Source organism: Boleophthalmus pectinirostris, unplaced genomic scaffold (assembly GCF_026225935.1).
Source record: "Boleophthalmus pectinirostris isolate CB_2022bp ecotype Guang Dong unplaced genomic scaffold, ASM2622593v1 HiC_scaffold_23, whole genome shotgun sequence".
In the NCBI taxonomy this organism is placed as follows: Eukaryota; Metazoa; Chordata; class Actinopteri; order Gobiiformes; family Gobiidae; genus Boleophthalmus; species Boleophthalmus pectinirostris.
In genome coordinates this window covers 23,812,296-23,836,759 of record NW_026571207.1, presented here as the reverse complement: position 1 = coordinate 23,836,759, position 24,464 = coordinate 23,812,296, and the positions used below count along the sequence as shown (strand labels likewise).

At 41.6% G+C, this 24,464-nt stretch overlaps 2 protein-coding genes and 2 pseudogenes across 2 annotated transcripts; all 4 read right to left on the bottom strand.

Moving 5' to 3' along the window:
* Window positions 1-373: 373 nt before the first annotated feature.
* On the bottom strand, window positions 374-3,122 carry LOC129410566 (protocadherin alpha-3-like; annotated as a pseudogene).
* Window positions 3,123-3,975: 853 nt separating this feature from the next.
* LOC110159221 (protocadherin alpha-3-like) lies at window positions 3,976-6,396 on the bottom strand. Its single transcript, XM_055159042.1, has one exon. It carries the CDS (start codon window positions 6,394-6,396, stop codon window positions 3,976-3,978), a length of 2,421 nt encoding a protein of 806 aa, XP_055015017.1.
* A 678-nt stretch (window positions 6,397-7,074) lies between these two features.
* Window positions 7,075-12,745, bottom strand: LOC110155051 (protocadherin-23-like; annotated as a pseudogene).
* Window positions 12,746-14,075: 1,330 nt separating this feature from the next.
* Window positions 14,076-23,841, bottom strand: LOC129410565 (protocadherin Fat 4-like). Its single transcript, XM_055159041.1, is given in 7 exon segments — window positions 14,076-14,918; window positions 14,920-16,425; window positions 18,149-19,458; window positions 19,690-20,422; window positions 21,464-22,303; window positions 22,305-22,430; window positions 22,432-23,841. Coding segments are annotated over 7 exon segments (6,768 nt in total).
* Window positions 23,842-24,464: the final 623 nt, after the last annotated feature.

Genomic DNA, 24,464 nt, shown 5'->3' with positions numbered 1-24,464 from the left:
CAGAGCTGGATTTGATACAACAGTGCCCCCACGTGGTAATCCATATACAGAGGGCTTCGATAGTGATCGGTTAAAATTCATGGACGAGCCAAAAATACCTCATGGGTTTGTGTTTCTAAAGGTATAAGGTGTAGCAGCCTTTACACGAGCCTTTGTGTCGTTAGGACCATGGACAGCGTCTGATCTTAATCATGCTAAATCTTGCACAACACAGTTGGTTTTAACATATCCTTTATCACCCTATTACTGGCTACGACCTTTAGTGGTGAGACAAACATGTAGCGTTTTAACATTTTGCATTCTTGGTGGGTAAATGGATAGATTTTTAAGAAAATGAAAACAACTTACAGCAAGTAACATTGTTTGATCCAAATTACGACTACACAGCAAGTAACATTGTTGATGAATGTTCATTTAGTAAATGTTTTTATGATTTTCAACTCAAACTACTGCCTCATTGTGATTAAAACTAATACAAATAATACAATGTTTTACTTCAGCAAAGAGCAAACATGGAAAATATTAACTATTTAAAAAGCATTGAAATAAGACATAGTTAAGGACATTTCTGTCAGAGCAAATTATAAAGGGCCTTTAAAACAGGCCGGCGGATGAAATTTGAATGAAAAAATCTTAAAAATAGTTTAAGAAATAAAATAATAATAAAAATAAGGTTAGTGTATGTGTGTCTTACCTCCTCAGAGGGCCTCCTCCTGTCAGGCAGGCAGCACCAGTGTGTTGGCTTGGCTCCCTGGGACTATAGTGGATCCTACGCTCATTCTGGGTCCAACTAACATGTAGCGCTTGTTGTCTCCAGATCTGTACTGGATGCTGTGGCACAGAGTCCCGTCATAGTTTGTGTCCTGTAAGTACTTGGAGGTGTAGTCAGTGCTGGACTTGGAGCACTGCATTGCAATCAGCACAATGATACTGAGAATGAACACAGAGCTGAGACCGAGGCCAGAGTTATCATCAGGTAAAAAGTCACGTTAGTGTCCTCAGAGTCTTTAGAGGAGCTCTTAACGTCAGAAGCTGCAAAAGCCTCTCTGGGCTCCACCACTTTCACGAGCACAGTAGCTGTAGCTGACAGGGACACGTTGCCATTGTCTTTGACCAGTATGACGAGTTTGTGCTCGGCCTCGTCTGTCTCTGTGAACGAGCGAAGTGTCCTGATCTGTCCTGTGTAGCGGTCCAACCCAAACAGACTGTGGTCAGTCACTTCCTGCAGTGAAAACAGCAGCCAGCCGTTATATCCGATATCAGAGTCATAGGCCCTGACTTTAGTCACCAAGTGTCCCGCGTTCACATTGCGGGGGATCTCCTCCACTCCTTCAGCAGAACCATTAGACCTGACTGGATACAGAATGACTGGAGCGTTGTCGTTCTGATCCAGGATGAACACGTGCACTGTCGCGTTGCTGCTCAGTGACGGAGTCCCAGAGTCTGAGTCTGAGGCCACGACTTGAAACTGGAAACTGGAAAAGACTTTAATGTCTCAAAGTCAAAGCTTTTCAGAGCAGTGATTTGACCATTTTCCGCGTTCACGTTTTAAAAAGAGCGTCGTCACGTCCTTCTCCTGTCCTGCACGCGCAATGCTGTAGGAAATATCTGCGTTTTCATTCTTGTCTTTGTCTGATGCAGTTACAGAGAACAGTGACGTCCCTGCCACGTTATTTTCTACAATATAAAAAGTACAGAGGATTTTGTTCAAACTGTGGACTGTTGTCGTTTACATCTAATATCTGAATACTCAGAGTTTTAGTGGTGGATAAAGGAGGCTCCCCACAGTCAGTGGCTTTTATAGTTATGTCATAATTTGACACCTCCTCCCTGTCCAGGAAATCCTTAGTGACAACTGAATATGTGTTTTCTTTATACGAGGGTTTGAGCTCAAAAGGCACGTTGTTTGTTATGTGAGCGATGATTTTACCATTGACACCAGAGTCTTTGTCTTTGACGCGAATGAGAGAAACTACTGTCCCTGGTTTGGAGTCTTCAGACACTGTGTTTGACAGAGAAGTCACGTCTATTTCTGGAGAATTATCATTTACATCTATGATTTTTATAATAACTCTACATTCGCCAGTCAACGGGGGCGTGCCTTTATCTGAAGCCTCTACGTCTAATTCATATTGGTCTGTTTCTTCGAAATTGATTAATTGGTTTGTTGTAATTGCTCCGCTAATTTTATCCATTTGAAATACGTTTTTTACCTCTTGAATCAGCGATTCTCTCAGACTATATTCAATTTCCCCATTAATCCCATCGTCAGCATCAGTTGCAGTGAGAGTTATTACTACAGTTCCTATTTCAACATTTTCTCGAAGTGAAATTTCATAAACCTCTTGTGTAAAAACTGGTCTATTATCATTACTGTCTAGAACAATAATTGTAACATTTAGTGTCCCTGATCTTCTGGGTTTACCTCCATCAACAGCGGTAAGGAGCAGATAATGTGTCTTGCTTTGTTCTCGATCTAAAGGTTTCTTTAAAACCAAAAACGGAGTTTTACTCAAATCACTCTCACGAACATTCACGTCAAAATGTTCATTTGCAGATAAAGTGTACGTGCGAATGGAGTTAATTCCTGTGTCGGGATCACGAGCAGGATGTAGCTGAAATCGTTTTCCTGGTAAAGATTGTTCCGCTATTTCTATGGTTTCATTTCTTTTGGGAAAGGTGGGCGCGTGGTCGTTTACATCGGTGATTTCTACAACAACATAGTGAACTTCCAAAGGGTTTTCCACCAGAACCTTCAGCTCCATCAGACACGTACCGCTGCCCTGACACAGCTGCTCTCTGTCAATGCGCCCGTGGACGTACAAAGCGCCATTATCAGCGTTTACAGCAAATGTATCTCCATTCGTTTCAGAAACAACACGGAACCGTCTCTCAACTAACGATGCAACATCAAGACCAAGATCCTTTGCGACGTTTCCAACAACAGTCCCGTCTTTCACCTCCTCCGGAATCGAGTATCTGATCTGAGCCAAAGTACTGCGTCCAAAAAGCATCAGTAGAGTCAAGCACAAAGTGACCCACGAGCAGATTCTTGATTTCGACATTATGTCCATGCCTACTGTTGACTTAATTCCTTCTATGCTAATGACATTATAAGACATTTGTCTGAAAGTAAGACACTTACTGCAGAGTGCGCATTTGTTCCTAGGGAATGATGTACAGATTGGAACAAAGGTCCAAAGGTTTTTTTTTGTTTGTTTTTTTTCCTTTGGGGAGGGACATAGCAAAAACGGTTTTGATGCAACAGTGCCTCCACGTGGTTAAAGATATGATTTTTTTCGTATACAGATGATTTTGGACAGTGATGCGTGCTGCCTTGCCTGTGTGATATTTATGAATGAGAGTCAAAGACCATGTAGACATATGTTTTAATAGTCATTATATCTTTTGAGCAACCTTTACACAATCGTCTGTGTCCTTAGCACCTTGGACAGCGACCGATCTGTCTGAGGGGAAAATTAGGCAGAAAAGAATTGTTTTTCCTTATCCTTTACCCCCATATTATTATCATCTGCCTTAGTGAGGAGACAAATATGTAGCATTTTAACAATTGTATATTTGCTGGGATATTGAAAAGGTTTAGTTTAGACAAATTACAACCACATGGTAAGTAACACTGTTGAGCAGGAATGTTGTCGCCAAGCATTCATAAAACATGAAATGCTACACCAGCGAAAATTTGTACAAACACATACACACACATTGCCATTATAAAGTATTATTAATGCTCTTTTGACTGTATGTTTTCTCAAGTTGATGTCTCTGGATGCAATGAAGCCATACTGCCAAATTTTCAATTAGTAATTTCTACTCAAACAAAGGTCAAACGTTCAATGTTTAGAGCTTTGCCATGTGACATTTATGTCAGTTTATAAGTAGACTAAGCAAAACTGCCTGTGAGTGGAGTGCGTATGAGCTTTCAAGATAAAAATAAAAAAAAGATACAAACAAAGATTAAATCAGATTGGTTTGTTTATGCTTTACCTCTTCAGAGGGCCTCCTCCTGTCAGGCAGCACCAGTGTGTTGGCTTGGCTCCCTGGGACTATAGTGGATCCTACGCTCATTCTGGGTCCAACTAACATGTAGCGCTTGTCTCCAGATCTGTACTGGATGCTGTGGCACAGAGTCCCGTCATAGTTTGTATCCTGTAAGTACTTGGAGGTGTAGTCAGTGCTGGACTTGGAGCACTGCATTGCAATCAGCACAATGATACTGAGAATGAACAGAGCTGAGACCGAGGCCAGAGTTATCATCAGGTAAAAAGTCACGTTAGTGTCCTCAGAGTCTTTAGAGGAGCTCTTAACGTCAGAAGCTGCAAAAGCCTCTCTGGGCTCCACCACTTTCACGAGCACAGTAGCTGTAGCTGACAGGGACACGTTGCCATTGTCTTTGACCAGTATGACGAGTTTGTGCTCGGCCTCGTCTGTCTCTGTGAACGAGCGAAGTGTCCTGATCTGTCCTGTGTAGCGGTCCAACCCAAACAGACTGTGGTCAGTCACTTCCTGCAGTGAAAACAGCAGCCAGCCGTTATATCCGATATCAGAGTCATAGGCCCTGACTTTAGTCACCAAGTGTCCCGCGTTCACATTGCGGGGGATCTCCTCCACTCCTTCAGCAGAACCATTAGACCTGACTGGATACAGAATGACTGGAGCGTTGTCGTTCTGATCCAGGATGAACACGTGCACTGTCGCGTTGCTGCTCAGTGACGGAGTCCCAGAGTCTGAGGCCACGACTTGAAACTGGAAAGACTTTAATGTCTCAAAGTCAAAACTTTTTAGTGCTACAATATCACCAGTTTCGGTGTTTATGTTAAGAAATGATACGATTTTGTATTCATCTCCACCGCCTCTGTGTATCTGATAAGAAATTAACCCGTTCTCACCCTCATCCCAATCTGTGGCTTTTACTGAAAACACAGACGCTCCTGGTGGGTTATTTTCGGTTATGTACATAGCATACATTATCACATTAAACTGTGGATTATTGTCATTCACATCTGATACTGTTACCCTGATCGTTTTGTTAGAGCGTAATTGTGGATCACCCGCATCTTCTGCCATTATAGTTACATCATAGAACGCGTGCTGTTCCCTGTCCAGCTGTGATTTAGTGACGACAGCAAACATATTGCTTTGGATTGAAGGTTTTATGGTAAATGGACTATCTGTGGTCACGTGGCTCAAGATTTTCCCATTTATTCCAGAATCTAAGTCTGTGATACTAATTAAAGCCACAGTTGTTCCTGGGCGGCTGTCTTCGGGCACGGCACCTGACAAAGACGCCACTTCTATCACAGGGGGGTTGTCGTTCGCATCTCCTATTTTTATGATGACACTTTTATCCGTTCGAAAGGGAATGCTACCCCTATCAGACGCCTGCACATCAATGTCATAACTATCTTCTTCTTCAAAATCAATATTACCTTTAACAGTAATCTCCCCCGTGAATGGGTCGATATCAAATAGTTGCCTAATTGTATCTTTAACTTCTCTGCTAAAGGAGTAAATTACCTCCCCGTTAGAACCACTGTCCAAGTCAGTTGCGTTGACTTGCATCACTGTTGTACCGATTGGTGCATTTTCTTGTAGCACCGCGGTGTATGAATCTTTGGTGAAAACAGGCATGTTGTCATTAACATCCAACACGTCTATTATAATTTCAACAGTCCCTGATTTTGAAGGGTTTCCGCCATCAAACGCGGTCAACACCATCTTATGATTGCTTTTGGTCTCTCTGTCTAACTGCTTTTGTAATTGTAGCACAGGGGTTTTACCATCTTTGCCTCGATCTTTCACTTCTAAGCGAAAATACTCATTTTGACTGAGTTTATACTGTTGAACAGTGTTTGGACCAGAGTCTGGATCATATGCATTGTGTAATAGATATTTTGTCCCTGGCAAGGCAGACTCTACAATTTCAAGCCGTTTAATTTTCTCCGGGAACACAGGCGAATGGTCATTTAAATCTATCACTTCCACTAAGATATAATGTACCTCTAACGGGTTGTCCAACACGGCTTTTAGATTAATTAAACACGCATTGTTATCTTTACAAACCGCTTCTCTGTCTACTACTCTGTTGGAATAAAGGTCTCCGTTGTTTTCATTCACACTGAAGAGTGGTGCGGTGGCGTCTGCCATAATACGAAAACTCCTTTCTTTCAGCAGATTCAGCTCGATGCCCAAATCCTTGGCTATATTTCCAACGACATGTCCCTCGGGAAGCTCTTCTGAAATGGAATATCTTAACTGGGACGAGGCCTCTCCTGATGAGACCCACAAAATCAGAAAGACGATCGGATAAAGCTGGTGTCGCCATCCTATTTGACGAACGCGATGACACGAGACAAAAGGTGCAACGGTGTAACTCATTACAGACATATTTCTGTTTTTGAGTTTTAGATCATTTTCATAAACAAAATTGCAGAAGTGCCAGAAAAAAATGACCAAAAACAGTTCTCCGCCTGTACGTCCAACAAAGATGCCACAACCCAAGAAGGAACAACAAAAGAGGCGGGCCTTTTCAGACAGCAAATATCGATGAAGCACTGCCCCCCGCTGACACACATTCATATCGGAGCACAGTTGTATAACCCCTGGATTTTTTAGATGCACATGTGACTAAATAAGATGTGTAAGTATTCATCATGACACATAATAGTCCATACCCTGATACAGAAATATACGTTCAAATAATTCCTGTAATTCATTACATTTTATTATTTTTAGGCAACATATGAGAAACCAGGGATCAGGAAATGTATGTCATCTATAAATCTATTCGACTTTCGCAGCACAATGGGAAGCGATCAGCTCAAATCCAAACAGCTTTAACATTTAACGTGAAAACGTAAACTGAAATTCACACGAAATGAGTGCATAAAATTAAACTATATATGATTGAGGCAATGTTGTAATATTGCTTTGAGACACATGATTAAATGACGTCAGAATCAGCACCACGGAGAGCAAATACTAAAACAAAAGTAAACAATTAATAATAATAAAAAATAATAGGAACTGCTTAGTCTTGCTTTAACTAAAGAGAAGTCATGAACAGAGTGTAATCCTTCTTACCTCTTCAGAGGGCCTCCTCCTGTCAGGCAGCACCAGTGTGTTGGCTTGGCTCCCTGGGACTATAGTGGATCCTACGCTCATTCTGGGTCCAACTAACATGTAGCGCTTGTCTCCAGATCTGTACTGGATGCTGTGGCACAGAGTCCCGTCATAGTTTGTGTCCTGTAAGTACTTGGAGGTGTAGTCAGTGCTGGACTTGGAGCACTGCATTGCAATCAGCACAATGATACTGAGAATGAACAGAGCTGAGACCGAGGCCAGAGTTATCATCAGGTAAAAAGTCACGTTAGTGTCCTCAGAGTCTTTAGAGGAGCTCTTAACGTCAGAAGCTGCAAAAGCCTCTCTGGGCTCCACCACTTTCACGAGCACAGTAGCTGTAGCTGACAGGGACACGTTGCCATTGTCTTTGACCAGTATGACGAGTTTGTGCTCGGCCTCGTCTGTCTCTGTGAACGAGCGAAGTGTCCTGATCTGTCCTGTGTAGCGGTCCAACCCAAACAGACTGTGGTCAGTCACTTCCTGCAGTGAAAACAGCAGCCAGCCGTTATATCCGATATCAGAGTCATAGGCCCTGACTTTAGTCACCAAGTGTCCCGCGTTCACATTGCGGGGGATCTCCTCCACTCCTTCAGCAGAACCATTAGACCTGACTGGATACAGAATGACTGGAGCGTTGTCGTTCTGATCCAGGATGAACACGTGCACTGTCGCGTTGCTGCTCAGTGACGGAGTCCCAGAGTCTGAGGCCACGACTTGAAACTGGAAAGACTTTAATGTCTCAAAGTCAAAGCTTTTCAGAGCAGTGATTTGACCATTTTCCGCGTTCACGTTTAAAAAGAGCGTCACGTCCTTCTCCTGTCCTGCACGCGCAATGCTGTAGGAAATATCTGCGTTTTCATTCTTGTCTTTGTCTGATGCAGTTACAGAGAACAGTGACGTCCCTGCCACGTTATTTTCTACAATATAAAAGTACAGAGGATTTTGTTCAAACTGTGGACTGTTGTCGTTTACATCTAATATCTGAATACTCAGAGTTTTAGTGGTGGATAAAGGAGGCTCCCCACAGTCAGTGGCTTTTATAGTTATGTCATAATTTGACACCTCCTCCCTGTCCAGGAAATCCTTAGTGACAACTGAATATGTGTTTTCTTTTATACGAGGGTTTGAGTTCAAAAGGCACGTTGTTTGTTATGTGAGCGATGATTTTACCATTGACACCAGAGTCTTTGTCTTTGACGCGAATGAGAGAAACTACTGTCCCTGGTTTGGAGTCTTCAGACACTGTGTTTGACAGAGAAGTCACGTCTATTTCTGGAGAATTATCATTTACATCTATGATTTTTATAATAACTCTACATTCGCCAGTCAACGGGGGCGTGCCTTTATCTGAAGCCTCTACGTCTAATTCATATTGGTCTGTTTCTTCGAAATTGATTAATTGGTTTGTTGTAATTGCTCCGCTAATTTTATCCATTTGAAATACGTTTTTTACCTCTTGAATCAGCGATTCTCTCAGACTATATTCAATTTCTCCATTATTCCCATCGTCAGCATCAGTTGCAGTGAGAGTTATTACTACAGTTCCTATTTCAACATTTTCTCGAAGTGAAATTTCATAAACCTCTTGTGTAAAAAACTGGTCTATTATCATTACTGTCTAGAACAATAATTGTAACATTTAGTGTCCCTGATCTTCTGGGTTTACCTCCATCAACAGCGGTAAGGAGCAGATAATGTGTCTTGCTTTGTTCTCGATCTAAAGGTTTCTTTAAAACCAAAAACGGAGTTTTACTCAAATCACTCTCACGAACATTCACGTCAAAATGTTCATTTGCAGATAAAGTGTACGTGCGAATGGAGTTAATTCCTGCATCGGGATCACGAGCAGGATGTAGTTGAAATCGTTTTCCAGATAAGGTATGTTCCGCTATTTCTATGGTTTCATTTCTTTTGGGAAAGGTGGGCGCGTGGTCGTTTACATCGGTGATTTCTACAACAACATAGTGAACTTCCAAAGGGTTTTCCACCAGAACCTTCAGCTCCATCAGACACGTACCGCTGCCCTGACACAGCTGCTCTCTGTCAATGCGCCCGTGGACGTACAAAGCGCCATTATCAGCGTTTACAGCAAATGTATCTCCATTCGTTTCAGAAACAACACGGAACCGTCTCTCAACTAACGATGCAACATCAAGACCAAGATCCTTTGCGACGTTTCCAACAACAGTCCCGTCTTTCACCTCCTCCGGAATCGAGTATCTGATCTGAGCCAAAGTACTGCGTCCAAAAAGCATCATTAGAGTCAAGCACAAAGTGACCCACGAGCAGATTCTTGATTTCGACATTATGTCCATGCCTACTGTTGACTTAATTCCTTCTATGCTAATGACATTATAAGACATTTGTCTGAAAGTAAGACACTTACTGCAGAGTGCGCATTTGTTCCTAGGGAATGATGTACAGATTGGAACAAAGGTTCAAAGGTTTTTTTTGTTGTTTTTTTCCTTTGGGGAGGGACATAGCAAAAACGGTTTTGATGCAACAGTGCCTCCACGTGGTTAAAGATATGATATTTATTCGTATATACAGATGATTTGGACAGTGATGCGTACTGCCTTGCCTGTGTGATATTTATGAATGAGAGTCAAAGACCATGTAGACATATGTTTTAATAGTCATTATATCTTTGAGCAACCTTTACACAATCGTCTGTGTCCTTAGCACCTTGGACAGCGACCGATCTGTCTGAGGGGAAAATTAGGCAGAAAAGAATTGTTTTTCCTTATCCTTTACCCCCATATTATTATCATCTGCCTTAGTGAGGAGACAAATATGTAGCATTTTAACAATTGTATATTTGCTGGGATATTGAAAAGGTTTAGTTTAGACAAATTACAACCACGCGGTAAGTAACACTGTTGAGCAGGAATGTTGTCGCCAAGCATTCATAAAACATGAAATGCTACACCAGCGAAAATTTGTACAAACACATACACACACATTGCCATTATAAAGTATTATTAATGCTCTTTTGACTGTATGTTTTCTCAAGTTGATGTCTCTGGATGCAATGAAGCCATACTGCCAAATTTTCAATTAGTAATTTCTACTCAAACAAAAGGTCAAACGTTCAATGTTTAGAGCTTTGCCATGTGACATTTATGTCAGTTTATAAGTAGACTAAGCAAAACTGCCTGTGAGTGGAGTGCGTATGAGCTTTCAAGATAAAAATTTAAAAAAAGATACAAACAAAGATTAAATCAGATTGGTTTGTTTATGCTTTACCTCTTCAGAGGGCCTCCTCCTGTCAGGCAGCACCAGTGTGTTGGCTTGGCTCCCTGGGACTATAGTGGATCCTACGCTCATTCTGGGTCCAACTAACATGTAGCGCTTGTCTCCAGATCTGTACTGGATGCTGTGGCACAGAGTCCCGTCATAGTTTGTGTCCTGTAAGTACTTGGAGGTGTAGTCAGTGCTGGACTTGGAGCACTGCATTGCAATCAGCACAATGATACTGAGAATGAACAGAGCTGAGACCGAGGCCAGAGTTATCATCAGGTAAAAAGTCACGTTAGTGTCCTCAGAGTCTTTAGAGGAGCTCTTAACGTCAGAAGCTGCAAAAGCCTCTCTGGGCTCCACCACTTTCACGAGCACAGTAGCTGTAGCTGACAGGGACACGTTGCCATTGTCTTTGACCAGTATGACGAGTTTGTGCTCGGCCTCGTCTGTCTCTGTGAACGAGCGAAGTGTCCTGATCTGTCCTGTGTAGCGGTCCAACCCAAACAGACTGTGGTCAGTCACTTCCTGCAGTGAAAACAGCAGCCAGCCGTTATATCCGATATCAGAGTCATAGGCCCTGACTTTAGTCACCAAGTGTCCCGCGTTCACATTGCGGGGGATCTCCTCCACTCCTTCAGCAGAACCATTAGACCTGACTGGATACAGAATGACTGGAGCGTTGTCGTTCTGATCCAGGATGAACACGTGCACTGTCGCGTTGCTGCTCAGTGACGGAGTCCCAGAGTCTGAGGCCACGACTTGAAACTGGAAAGACTTTAATGTCTCAAAGTCAAAGCTTTTCAGAGCAGTGATTTGACCATTTTCCGCGTTCACGTTTAAAAAGAGCGTCACGTCCTTCTCCTGTCCTGCACGCGCAATGCTGTAGGAAATATCTGCGTTTTCATTCTTGTCTTTGTCTGATGCAGTTACAGAGAACAGTGACGTCCCTGCCACGTTATTTTCTACAATATAAAAGTACAGAGGATTTTGTTCAAACTGTGGACTGTTGTCGTTTACATCTAATATCTGAATACTCAGAGTTTTAGTGGTGGATAAAGGAGGCTCCCCACAGTCAGTGGCTTTTATAGTTATGTCATAATGTGACACCTCCTCCCTGTCCAGGAAATCCTTAGTGACAACTGAATATGTGTTTTCTTTATAAGAGGGTTTGAGCTTCAAAAGGCACGTTGTTTGTTATGTGAGCGATGATTTTACCATTGACACCAGAGTCTTTGTCTGTTACACTGATTAGTGATACAACTGTCCCTGGTTTGGAGTCTTCAGACACTGTGTTTGACAGAGAAGTCACGTCTATTTCAGGTGAATTATCATTTACATCTATGATTTTTATAATAACTCTACATTCACCTGTTAATGGAGGTGTGCCTTTATCTGACGCTTGTACTTCCAGTTCATAGAAATCCTTTTCTTCATAATCTATCTGTCCTTTTGCGAAAATATCACCAGTTTTCGTGTCTAATTCAAAAATATCAAATATTCTTTGCTTTAATGTTTTTGCCAGACTATATTCAATTACCCCATTCGTTCCTTCGTCTGGGTCTGTAGCTGTGAGCTTAAAAATTGACGTGCCTGTTTGTAGATTTTCTTTCGCTGTAATTTCATAAATCTCTTGACTAAAAACTGGTCTATTATCATTAGTATCAAGAACAATAATGGTAACATTAAGTGTGCCTGACCTCTGGGGTTTACCTCCATCAACCGCTGTGACCACTAAAGAATGTTCACTGCTTTTTTCTCTGTCCAGCATTTTTTTCAAAACTAGAAATGGTATTTTTTCACCATCAGTTTCTCGAATATTAATGTCAAAATGTTCATTAGCAGACAAACTGTACGTGCGAACTGAGTTCATCCCTGCGTCAGGATCATGAGCAGAGTGCAGCTGAAATCGTTTTCCAGATAAGGTATGTTCCGCTATTTCTATGGTTTCATTTCTTTTGGGAAAGGTGGGCGCGTGGTCGTTTACATCGGTGATTTCTACAACAACATAGTGAACTTCCAAAGGGTTTTCCACCAGAACCTTCAGCTCCATCAGACACGTACCGCTGCCCTGACACAGCTGCTCTCTGTCAATGCGCCCGTGGACGTACAAAGCGCCATTATCAGAGTTTACAGCAAATATAGTGTCCTTTGTTTCAGAAATACGGAACCGTCTCTCACCCAAAGAGGCAACATCAAGACCAAGATCCTTTGCCACATTTCCAACCACAGTCCCGTCCTTCACCTCCTCCGGAACAGAGTATCTGATCTGAGCCAAAACGGACTGTCCAAAAAGCAGCAGTAGAGCCGAACACAAAACGATCCACGCGCTGATTCCCACTGCAAATGGCCTTTTAATCTCCATCATTGTTCACAGATCCATATATTTATGTTGACTGTAACTGTAGCCACGAAAGCGACAACTAATCCAGAGTAACTGAACACACAAGTAACTACAACGCTTCAGTCAAAAAAGAAACAAAAGGATCTGTGAGAGGAGGGACAAAATGGAGCAGAGGTTTCCTTGACGGTTAGTGCCACCTTCTGGTCACTCATAAAACTAAAAAATAATTCTACATTTTAACACTGATATTTGCCAAAAAAGTACACCAACCATTGTGCACAGCATGGAATTTGGGAGAAAGTGGATTTCTACATCTTGCATCAGTGTTGTTACTTCAGCACCACGGTCAGCGGCAGGACTGAAGTTAAAAAAGTCTGTTGAATACTTTTCAAGACAGTCTTAGTAATGTTTTCCAAATAATCAATTCAGCCAAGATAAAATGTATGACTTTCCTTCGAATATTGAAAGTGCATTAATTCAGGAAATATACAAGGTTTACATGTTAACATCAAATATAGCTTTTATCAACAACAATTCTAATGCTGATTTATTCCTAATTACAAAGAACATTTGACATGTTGTCCAATTGATTTGAAATTTTGGTTCTTAAGACGATTTTTCAAATACAAGGCAGAAGGAGCTTCATATGAGTTGCTCATTTGGGTTGCCAAATTTAAAAGTTCTCTCTGATCTGAATCCAATGCCTGAACCCTAGTATATGCAGTTAATCATTATTCATGACTCAGTTCGTTTACACTGAGGTGTTTCTGAGCTTTCACATGAGACATTGCCTGTCCATACACTGAGAATGACAAAAATGTGCATGGGTCTTTCAACAGCAGATTTAGGTACAAGTAACACAGGTTCAGGTCTGACTGTAGTAACTTAAAAGGAAAACAAAGCAAGACTGCGAGTAACACACAGTTTCTTTAACATGTGTTGAAACAAGCAAAGCAGGAAATTGATGCCAGTAAATATTATGAAAGATTGATGCAATGACTTTTTCCTTTTTATTAGTGAATATGATTTTGCTCAAAATCAATATTATGGACTGTGAATGTAACAAAACAACGACGGGAGAACAAGATATCATCAAAACAGTGACTAGGCTATTCAAATAGAGAATTTAAGCATCAAATACACTGATGGAAAGGGTCTCAGGAGGAGTGATCAATAACAGTGTATTATTCAGAGGGCAAATTTTACAAAAAGCCATATAATCATAAAAATTTTAATTATTTCACAACACCATGTACTTCTGGCAAACATTTGCTCTTCACTGCCACGTGATTACTTTTTTTTAAAATATACAGTCCATGGTCAACTAAGGGATTTGTGGTTAGAAAATACATGTTTAAAGTTTATCTCTTACCTCCTCAGAGGGCCTCCTCCTGTCAGGCAGCACCAGTGTGTTGGCTTGGCTCCCTGGGACTATAGTGGATCCTACGCTCATTCTGGGTCCAACTAACATGTAGCGCTTGTCTCCAGATCTGTACTGGATGCTGTGGCACAGAGTCCCGTCATAGTTTGTGTCCTGTAAGTACTTGGAGGTGTAGTCAGTGCTGGACTTGGAGCACTGCATTGCAATCAGCACAATGATACTGAGAATGAACAGAGCTGAGACCGAGGCCAGAGTTATCATCAGGTAAAAAGTCACGTTAGTGTCCTCAGAGTCTTTAGAGGAGCTCTTAACGTCAGAAGCTGCAAAAGCCTCTCTGGGCTCCACCACTTTCACGAGCACAGTAGCTGTAGCTGACAGGGACACGTTGCCATTGTCTTTGACCAGTATGACGAGTTTGTGCTCGGCCTCGTCTGTCTCTGTGAACGAGCGAAGTGTCCTGATCTGTCCTGTGTAGCGGTCCAACCCAAACAGACTGTGGTCAGTCACTTCCTGCAGTGAAAACAGCAGCCAGCCGTTATATCCGATATCAGAGTCATAGGCCCTGACTTTAGTCACCAAGTGTCCCGCGTTCACATTGCGGGGGATCTCCTCCACTCCTTCAGCAGAACCATTAGACCTGACTGGATACAGAATGACTGGAGCGTTGTCGTTCTGATCCAGGATGAACACGTGCACTGTCGCGTTGCTGCTCAGTGACGGAGTCCCAGAGTCTGAGGCCACGACTTGAAACTGGAAAGACTTTAATGTCTCAAAGTCAAAGCTTTTCAGAGCAGTGATTTGACCATTTTCCGCGTTTCACGTTTAAAAAGAGCGTCACGTCCTTCTCCTGTCCTGCACGCGCAATGCTGTAGGAAATATCTGCGTTTTCATTCTTGTCTTTGTCTGATGCAGTTACAGAGAACAGTGACGTCCCTGCCACGTTATTTTCTACAATATAAAAGTACAGAGGATTTTGTTCAAACTGTGGACTGTTGTCGTTTACATCTAATATCTGAATACTCAGAGTTTTAGTGGTGGATAAAGGAGGCTCCCCACAGTCAGTGGCTTTTATAGTTATGTCATAATGTGACACCTCCTCCCTGTCCAGGAAATCCTTAGTGACAACTGAATATGTGTTTTCTTTATAAGAGGGTTTGAGTTCAAAAGGCACGTTGTTTGTTATGTGAGCGATGATTTTACCGTTGACACCAGAGTCTTTGTCTTTGACGCGAATGAGAGAAACTACTGTCCCTGGTTTGGAGTCTTCAGCCACTGTGTTTGACAGAGAAGTCACGTCTATTTCAGGTGAATTATCATTTACATCTATGATTTTTATAATTACTCTACATTCACCTGTGAGTGGGGGAGTGCCTTTATCTGAAGCCTCTACGTCTAATCTAAACATATCCCCATCCTCATAATCAAGTTTTTCCTTTACACGAATTTCCCCAGTTACTTTGTCTAGTTCAAAAACATTATAAATATTTCGGAGCAGTGTTGTTCCGAGACTATATTCAACTTCTCCATTTTTATTTTCATCTGGGTCTGTCGCATTAAGTCTGAAGAAAACTGTTCCCACTGGTACATTTTCATTGAGGGATATTTGATACACCTCTTGACCAAACACTGGTCTATTATCATTAATGTCAAGAACAATAATGGTAATATTTAGTCTACCTGATTTTTGAGGTTTACCTCCATCCACCGCAGTCACTACGAGAAAGTGATCTTTGTTTATTTCTCTGTCTAGAGATTTTTTTAGAATTAAATAAGGTGTCTTTTCACCGTCAGCTTCACGAGTGCTAATGTCAAAATGTTCATTGGAAGATAAAGTGTAGGCGCGGATAGAATTAGCTCCTGCGTCGGGATCATAAGCAGAGTGCAACTGAAATCGTTTTCCTGGTAAAGATTGTTCTCCAATTCCAAACGTTTGATTTGTTTGGGGAAATCTTGGTGCATGATCATTCACATCAGTAATTTCTACAACCACATAGTGAACTTCCAAAGGGTTTTCCACCAGAACCTTCAGCTCCATCAGACACGTACCGCTGCCCTGACACAGCTGCTCTCTGTCAATGCGCCCGTGGACGTACAAAGCGCCATTATCAGCGTTTACAGCAAAAATAGCCTCATTCGTTTCAGAAACCACACGGAACCGTCTCTCACCCAAAGAGGAAACATCAAGACCAAGATCCTTTGCGACATTCCCAACAACAGTCCCGTCCTTCACCTCCTCCGGAACAGAATATCTGATCTGAGCCAAAGCGCACTGCCCAAACAACAGCAATAAAAAAGAGCACAAAGTGATCCACGAATATTTTCTCTGAACAAATGGTTTCTTCATCTCCATTATTGTTCATAAATCCATTTATCGGTGATGACAGGTTTTGAAGTCACTATAAAGCCAAATATCCAAAGTAAAGCCTTAGACAAACGAACACAGTACCCTCAAGTCAAACCGAAACAAAAGGATCTGAAAGAGGAGGGACGATGTGGTGCAGAGCTTTTCAAGTCAAATAGCGCAACCTGGTGATCAAGCAGAACTCTTGGGTCAGAGAAAGTTTGTCCTGCAGATATTTCACTGCAACATTTACTGTGTACTGCAATATTATATTTGAAATACTGTATTCTCATATTTGAAATCTCAACACGGTACACAGATTACTTCTGCAAACTGGATTTTAAGACAAAACTTCACTTTTGCATGGTTCACTAGTTGATAGAGTATTTTGTCACACACCGTGACTTCCACGAAAGGACCCAGAAATACTGTATTCTACGAATTTATTAGCATAATTTGAGGCATTTACAATACAAACTGAATTATACAGTGCCCTGTTAAACCATTGTCAAACATGCTGCAGTACCTTGAACTCACAACCACCTCCTAATTACATGAGGTAATTACAAATACCAAAAGGCAGGAGAAACAGTATGTCCAAAAATGTTTTCAATATCACAGATAAACAAAAATCATGTTCATTATTTCAGCATCACTGGGTGTGTAATACTTTTATAAACAGCTTTGAAGTATAGACAAAATAATATTTTATCCAAACAAACTATATTTTACAAGCTTCGCTATTTTTTCTGTTTTTTATCATTGTATTTATTCATTTGTTTGTTTGGTTCTTACAATTGTACGCCATTTCATTATCCCAGCCATGTGTTGGTTATTTGTCATTTGCTAAAAGAACGTTTTTATAACTGCGGTAATCGCACTAGTTGAAAACAAAAAGGTGGGAAAAAAATCGAACTGCACTGATGTTGAATACATGTTCGGTCAGCACCAGGGACAGCAATGGCATGACACTGAAAAACACCCAATCTAATGAAGCCAGGGATATAGAGCACAAAGTACTTCAAATTTAGGAGTTCTTTATTTCTCTTTCTCTTCCCTACTAGTTCAGAAACAGAAACAAAGGGCGTTATTACAGCATCATCACTAAAATAACGGTACACAAAACATCCCCATAACGGCAGTGGCACCTCGATATGGTCAAGAATAAACTTGTGTGGCCTAAACAGATGTTTCTCCAGCAAAACGTAAAACTTTTCTGATGCTTTCTTAAGTGCAAGTGCGCGAGACTATTATCTTTCAACGTTCACGTAAAGGGATGCAACACCACAGCACAATCGCGCGGGGAAAACATGTATTACAATGAACAAACAAAAATACAAACTTGATTTACATTACACTCTACAACTTTTCACACAGACCCTATTTTTTCAACTGCTTACACTAAACACATAAATGCCCACTCCGCTCACTTAACACCAGAAACAATATGACTATCGAGACCAAGTTTTGGCATTTCTTCTGACGGTTAACTTTAAATAGCGTTTCATCACTTTTTCCACCAAATATTCCAGTACGCAATCTGCAGCCTTAACCCACATGAGGTAGAACATGTTGATGCTGCTATTGATCCGAAAATTTTATTTTAAGTAAAGAAATTATACCAACCGCAGTTTAACCTGTGGACAGTGGAGTACATGATTGATGATTTATATTAGTTAAAAGAACAAGGTTCATTAGGTCTTACCTCTTCAGAGGGCCTCCTCCTGTCAGGCAGCACCAGTGTGTTGGCTTGGCTCCCTGGGACTATAGTGGATCCTACGCTCATTCTGGGTCCAACTAACATGTAGCGCTTGTCTCCAGATCTGTACTGGATGCTGTGGCACAGAGTCCCGTCATAGTTTGTGTCCTGTAAGTACTTGGAGGTGTAGTCAGTGCTGGACTTGGAGCACTGCATTGCAATCAGCACAATGATACTGAGAATGAACAGAGCTGAGACCGAGGCCAGAGTTATCATCAGGTAAAAAGTCACGTTAGTGTCCTCAGAGTCTTTAGAGGAGCTCTTAACGTCAGAAGCTGCAAAAGCCTCTCTGGGCTCCACCACTTTCACGAGCACAGTAGCTGTAGCTGACAGGGACACGTTGCCATTGTCTTTGACCAGTATGACGAGTTTGTGCTCGGCCTCGTCTGTCTCTGTGAACGAGCGAAGTGTCCTGATCTGTCCTGTGTAGCGGTCCAACCCAAACAGACTGTGGTCAGTCACTTCCTGCAGTGAAAACAGCAGCCAGCCGTTATATCCGATATCAGAGTCATAGGCTCTGACTTTAGTCACCAAGTGTCCCGCGTTCACATTGCGGGGGATCTCCTCCACTCCTTCAGCAGAACCATTAGACCTGACTGGATACAGAATGACTGGAGCGTTGTCGTTCTGATCCAGGATGAACACGTGCACTGTCGCGTTGCTGCTCAGTGACGGAGTCCCAGAGTCTGAGGCCACGACTTGAAACTGGAAAGACTTTAATGTCTCAAAATCAAAGCTTTTCAGAGCAGTGATTTGACCATTTTCCGCGTTCACGTTTAAAAAGAGCGTCACGTCCTTCTCCTGTCCTGCACGCGCAATGCTGTAGGAAATATCTGCGTTTTCATTCTTGTCTTTGTCTGATGCAGTTACAGAGAACAGTGACGTCCCTGCCACGTTATTTTCTACAATATAAAAGTACAGAGGATTTTGTTCAAACTGTGGACTGTTGTCGTTTACATCTAATATCTGAATACTCAGAGTTTTAGTGGTGGATAAAGGAGGCTCCCCACAGTCAGTGGCTTTTATAGTTATGTCATAATGTGACACCTCCTCCCTGTCTAGGAAATCCTTAGTGACAACTGAATATGTGTTTTCTTTATAAGAGGGTTTGAGTTCAAAAGGCACGTTGTTTGTTATGTGAGCGATGATTTTACCATTGACACCAGAGTCTTTGTCTGTTACACTTATTAGTGATACAACTGTCCCTGGTTTGGAGTCTTCAGACACTGTGTTTGACAGAGAAGTCACGTCTATTTCTGGAAAATTATCATTTACATCTATGATTTTTATAATAACTCTACATTCACCAGTTGATGGAGGGGTACCATTATCTGACGCTTCGATTTCAAGTGCGTATGTATCCCTAATCTCATAATCTAATGTTTTCTTCACTTTTATTTCCCCCGTTGTTATGTCCAGATCAAATATATCATGTATATGTTGCTTTACTGTTGTCATAAATCTGTAATCAATTTCCCCATTCATACCTTCATCGATGTCGGAAGCATTAAGTCGAAATATTAAAGTTCCAACAGGAACATTTTCTTTGACTGTAATTTCAAATACATCTTGGCTGAAAACTGGCCTGTTGTCGTTACTGTCCAGAACAATTACAGAAACGTTCAGTGTCCCTGATTTTTTAGGTTTACCTCCATCAGATGCTGTCACTACAAGAGAGTGGTGGCTATCTGCTTCCCTGTCTAGTGCTTTTTTTAAAACCAAGAATGGAGTTTTCTCACCATCAATTTCACGAATATTAATGTCAAAATGTTCATTTGCAGACAAAGTGTACGTGCGGATAGAATTTGTTCCTGCGTCCGGATCATAAGCGGAGTGTAGCTGAAATCTTTTCCCTGGCAAAGTGTGCTCTCCAATTTCAAACGTCTGGTTAATTTTGGGAAATCTCGGAGCATGATCGTTTACATCGGTGATTTCTACAACCACATAGTGAACTTCCAAAGGGTTTTCCACCAGAACCTTCAGCTCCATCAGACACGTACCGCTGCCCTGACACAGCTGCTCTCTGTCAATGCGCCCGTGGACGTACAAAGCGCCATTATCAGCGTTTACAGCAAATATAGTGTCCTTTGTTTCAGAAATACGGAACCGTCTCTCACCCAAAGTGGCAACATCAAGACCAAGATCTTTTGCGACATTTCCAACCACAGTCCCGTCTTTGACCTCCTCCGGAACAGAATATCTGATCTGAGCCAAAGCGCACTGTCCAAAAAACAGCAGAAGAGATGTGCACAAAACGATCCACGAACATTGTCCCACTACAAATGACTTCTTCATCTTCCTCATCAACAAATCTTTTAGTTTCTATTGTTCTTTATTTGTAGTCACTAAGGCACCCAATAATCCAGAGTAACTGAACAGATAAATAACTACAACGCTTCAGTCAAGAAGAGACAAAAGAATCTGTGAGAGGAGGGACAAAAATGGACGGAGGTTTCTCTGAGGGTTAGTGCCATCGTGTGGTCACACTTACAACTTAAGAAAATTGCATGATCGCGTCATATTACATTTTTACATGGGCTCTACAAAAAAATAAAACATATTTACACCACATATTGTGCACAGAATAGGTATATACATTTGAGAAACTGGATTTCTTAACCCAACACTACTTTCACTGCTTCAGCACCAGGTACAGAGGCATCACTGAAATTCAAGAAGGTCGGTGGATATTTTTCAAGACTGTCTTAATAATGTTATCTAAAATAACAATCTAGACATAATAAATCATATGTCATGCTTTAAAATACTTAGTCAAAAGCTCCATTGTGGTGCATAGGATAGATCCGGGATAAATAGGCAAGTTTATCCCGGATCTATCTACTCATGTGTCTAATAAGGGCGTAAGCCTTTAATGAACAAAAAATAAAATAAAACAAAACAGGGACAAATGTGAATTCTTAAATCTTTCTTAATACATGTGTGTCAAAGTCAGTAGTATGTGCTGTGCTGTAAAATACTGAATTAAAATTAATAGACTAATTCTTATGGAGATTGTAAAATCAGACAAGATTATACGTCTTAAATCAACTATCAGCGTGTTAAAAGTATGTTGCAATTATATAATTATTAATTAAGTGTATTCATTAATTATTATCATTTTAATTCAAAGGGCAAACGTTTGAAATAGTCAAAATGTGGCTCTTTAAAATGCAAATTATTTCACCGTGTCATCTAATACATCTGGCTGAAACTGGGGCTTAATCGCCCTGGCAGAGAAACAGTTTTGAATTAATCTCTTACCTCTTCAGAGGGCCTCCTCCTGTCAGGCAGCACCAGTGTGTTGGCTTGGCTCCCTGGGACTATAGTGGATCCTACGCTCATTCTGGGTCCAACTAACATGTAGCGCTTGTCTCCAGATCTGTACTGGATGCTGTGGCACAGAGTCCCGTCATAGTTTGTGTCCTGTAAGTACTTGGAGGTGTAGTCAGTGCTGGACTTGGAGCACTGCATTGCAATCAGCACAATGATACTGAGAATGAACAGAGCTGAGACCGAGGCCAGAGTTATCATCAGGTAAAAAGTCACGTTAGTGTCCTCAGAGTCTTTAGAGGAGCTCTTAACGTCAGAAGCTGCAAAAGCCTCTCTGGGCTCCACCACTTTCACGAGCACAGTAGCTGTAGCTGACAGGGACACGTTGCCATTGTCTTTGACCAGTATGACGAGTTTGTGCTCGGCCTCGTCTGTCTCTGTGAACGAGCGAAGTGTCCTGATCTGTCCTGTGTAGCGGTCCAACCCAAACAGACTGTGGTCAGTCACTTCCTGCAGTGAAAACAGCAGCCAGCCGTTATATCCGATATCAGAGTCATAGGCCCTGACTTTAGTCACCAAGTGTCCCGCGTTCACATTGCGGGGGATCTCCTCCACTCCTTCAGCAGAACCATTAGACCTGACTGGATACAGAATGACTGGAGCGTTGTCGTTCTGATCCAGGATGAACACGTGCACTGTCGCGTTGCTGCTCAGTGACGGAGTCCCAGAGTCTGAGGCCACGACTTGAAACTGGAAAGACTTTAATGTCTCAAAGTCAAAGCTTTTCAGAGCAGTGATTTGACCATTTTCCGCGTTCACGTTTAAAAAAGAGCGTCACGTCCTTCTCCTGTCCTGCACGCGCAATGCTGTAGGAAATATCTGCGTTTTCATTCTTGTCTTTGTCTGATGCAGTTACAGAGAACAGTGACGTCCCTGCCACGTTATTTTCTACAATATAAAAGTACAAAAGGATTTTGTTCAAACTGTGGACTGTTGTCGTTTACATCTAATATCTGAATACTCAGAGTTTTAGTGGTGGATAAAGGAGGCTCCCCACAGTCAGTGGCTTTTATAGTTATGTCATAATGTGACACCTCCTCCCTGTCCAGGAAATCCTTAGTGACAACTGAATATGTGTTTTCTTTATACGAGGGTTTGAGTTCAAAAGGCACGTTGTTTGTTATGTGAGCGATGATTTTACCATTGACACCAGAGTCTTTGTCTTTGACGCGAATGAGAGAAACAACTGTCCCTGGTTTGGAGTCTTCAGACACTGTGTTTGACAGAGAAGTCACGTCTATTTCTGGAGAATTATCATTTACATCTATGATTTTTATAATTACTCTACATTCACCTGTTAACTTTGGGGTACCTTTGTCAGAAATCTCCACGTCTAATTCATAATGATCCGTTTCTTCAAAGTCTATTGGGCCTCTAGTGACAATTTCTCCTGTTAATCTGTTTAATTCAAATGTTTTATAAACATATTGGCTCAATGTTTCCCCGAGGCTGTATTCAATTTCTCCATTTATTCCCTCATCCGCATCTGTTGCGTTTAACTTAAATATTACATTTCCTTTCTCCAAATTTTCTTTCACTGTGATGTGAAAAACCTCTTGAGTAAAAACGGGTCTATTGTCATTACTGTCCAGAACAATTATGGTAATATTCAGTGTCCCGGATTTCTGTGGTTTGCCCCCATCAACCGCTGTAAGGAGCAGAGAGTGTGTGCTGCTCTGTTCCCGGTCTAAAGGTTTCTTTAACACCAGAAACGGTATTTTACCCAAGTCACTTTGTCGAATATTAATCTCAAAATACTCATTTGCAGACAACGTGTACGTGCGGATCGAATTTGTTCCTGCGTCGGGATCGTGGGCAGGGTGTAGCTGAAGTCTTTTCCCTGGCAAAGTGTGCTCTCCAATTTCAAACGTTTGATTTGTTTTAGGAAATCTTGGCGAGTGGTCATTTACATCAGTAATTTCTACAACCACATAGTGAACTTCCAAAGGGTTTTCCACCAGAACCTTCAGCTCCATCAGACACGTACCGCTGCCCTGACACAGCTGCTCTCTGTCAATGCGCCCGTGGACGTACAAAGCGCCATTATCAGCGTTTACAGCAAATATAGCCTCAGTCGTTTCAGAAACAACACGGAACCGTCTCTCACCCAACGATGCAACATCAAGACCAAGATCCTTTGCAACATTTCCAACAACAGTCCCGTCCTTCACCTCCTCCGGAACAGAATATCTGATCTGAGCCAAAGCGCACTGCCCAAAAAACAGTAGACCAGCCAAACTCAAAGTAATCCACGAATATTTTCTTTGAACAAATGGCTTCTTCATCTCCACCACTGTCCACAAATCCATTTATCTGTGATGATAGTTTTTGAAACCCCTCAAACTCCAAATAATCCAAAGTACCGTTCTGGACAAACGACCACTATGTACACTCAAGTCAAACTGAAACAAAAGGATTTGAAAAAAGAGGGACGATGTGGCGCTGGAAAATTTAGGTGAAATAGTGTCACCATGTGGTGAAACAGAGCATACATGTCCAGATGAAACAGAGAATCCATTAACCATTTATCCACTTACCGTGTACTGTATTATCTTTGAAACAGACTATGCATTGTTCACTGATATCACACGTGAGAACTGGATTTTAAACAAAAACCTTCTTTTTGCAGGGGCTGTTATGGCTGTCTTAGTGTGTTGCCTAGAACGGTGTCTTCTCCAGTAGAGTCTACGCTTTATTAGCTATGAACTTAAGTCCGCGCTGTCCAAAAGATACACTGAATAATCGCTGTCAAAATATTTTCACACTGCAAAATTTGAAGTCAGCTTCTTCCCCTGATATGAGAGAAGCCAGGTATTCTGTGATACACAATGGCAAGAGGAAGAGACTGTAAAACATCCCCCATTTCAAATATAAAGTCTTAAAAAAAAAAAAGGTAAATATTTGAGCACCACGGACAGCGGTTAGATTTACG

What these genes read in the sequence shown, in the direction of transcription:
- LOC110159221 (XM_055159042.1), bottom strand. Translation starts at nt 6,396, where the DNA reads ATGAGTTACACCGTTGCACCTTTTGTCTCGTGTCATCGCGTTCGTCAA.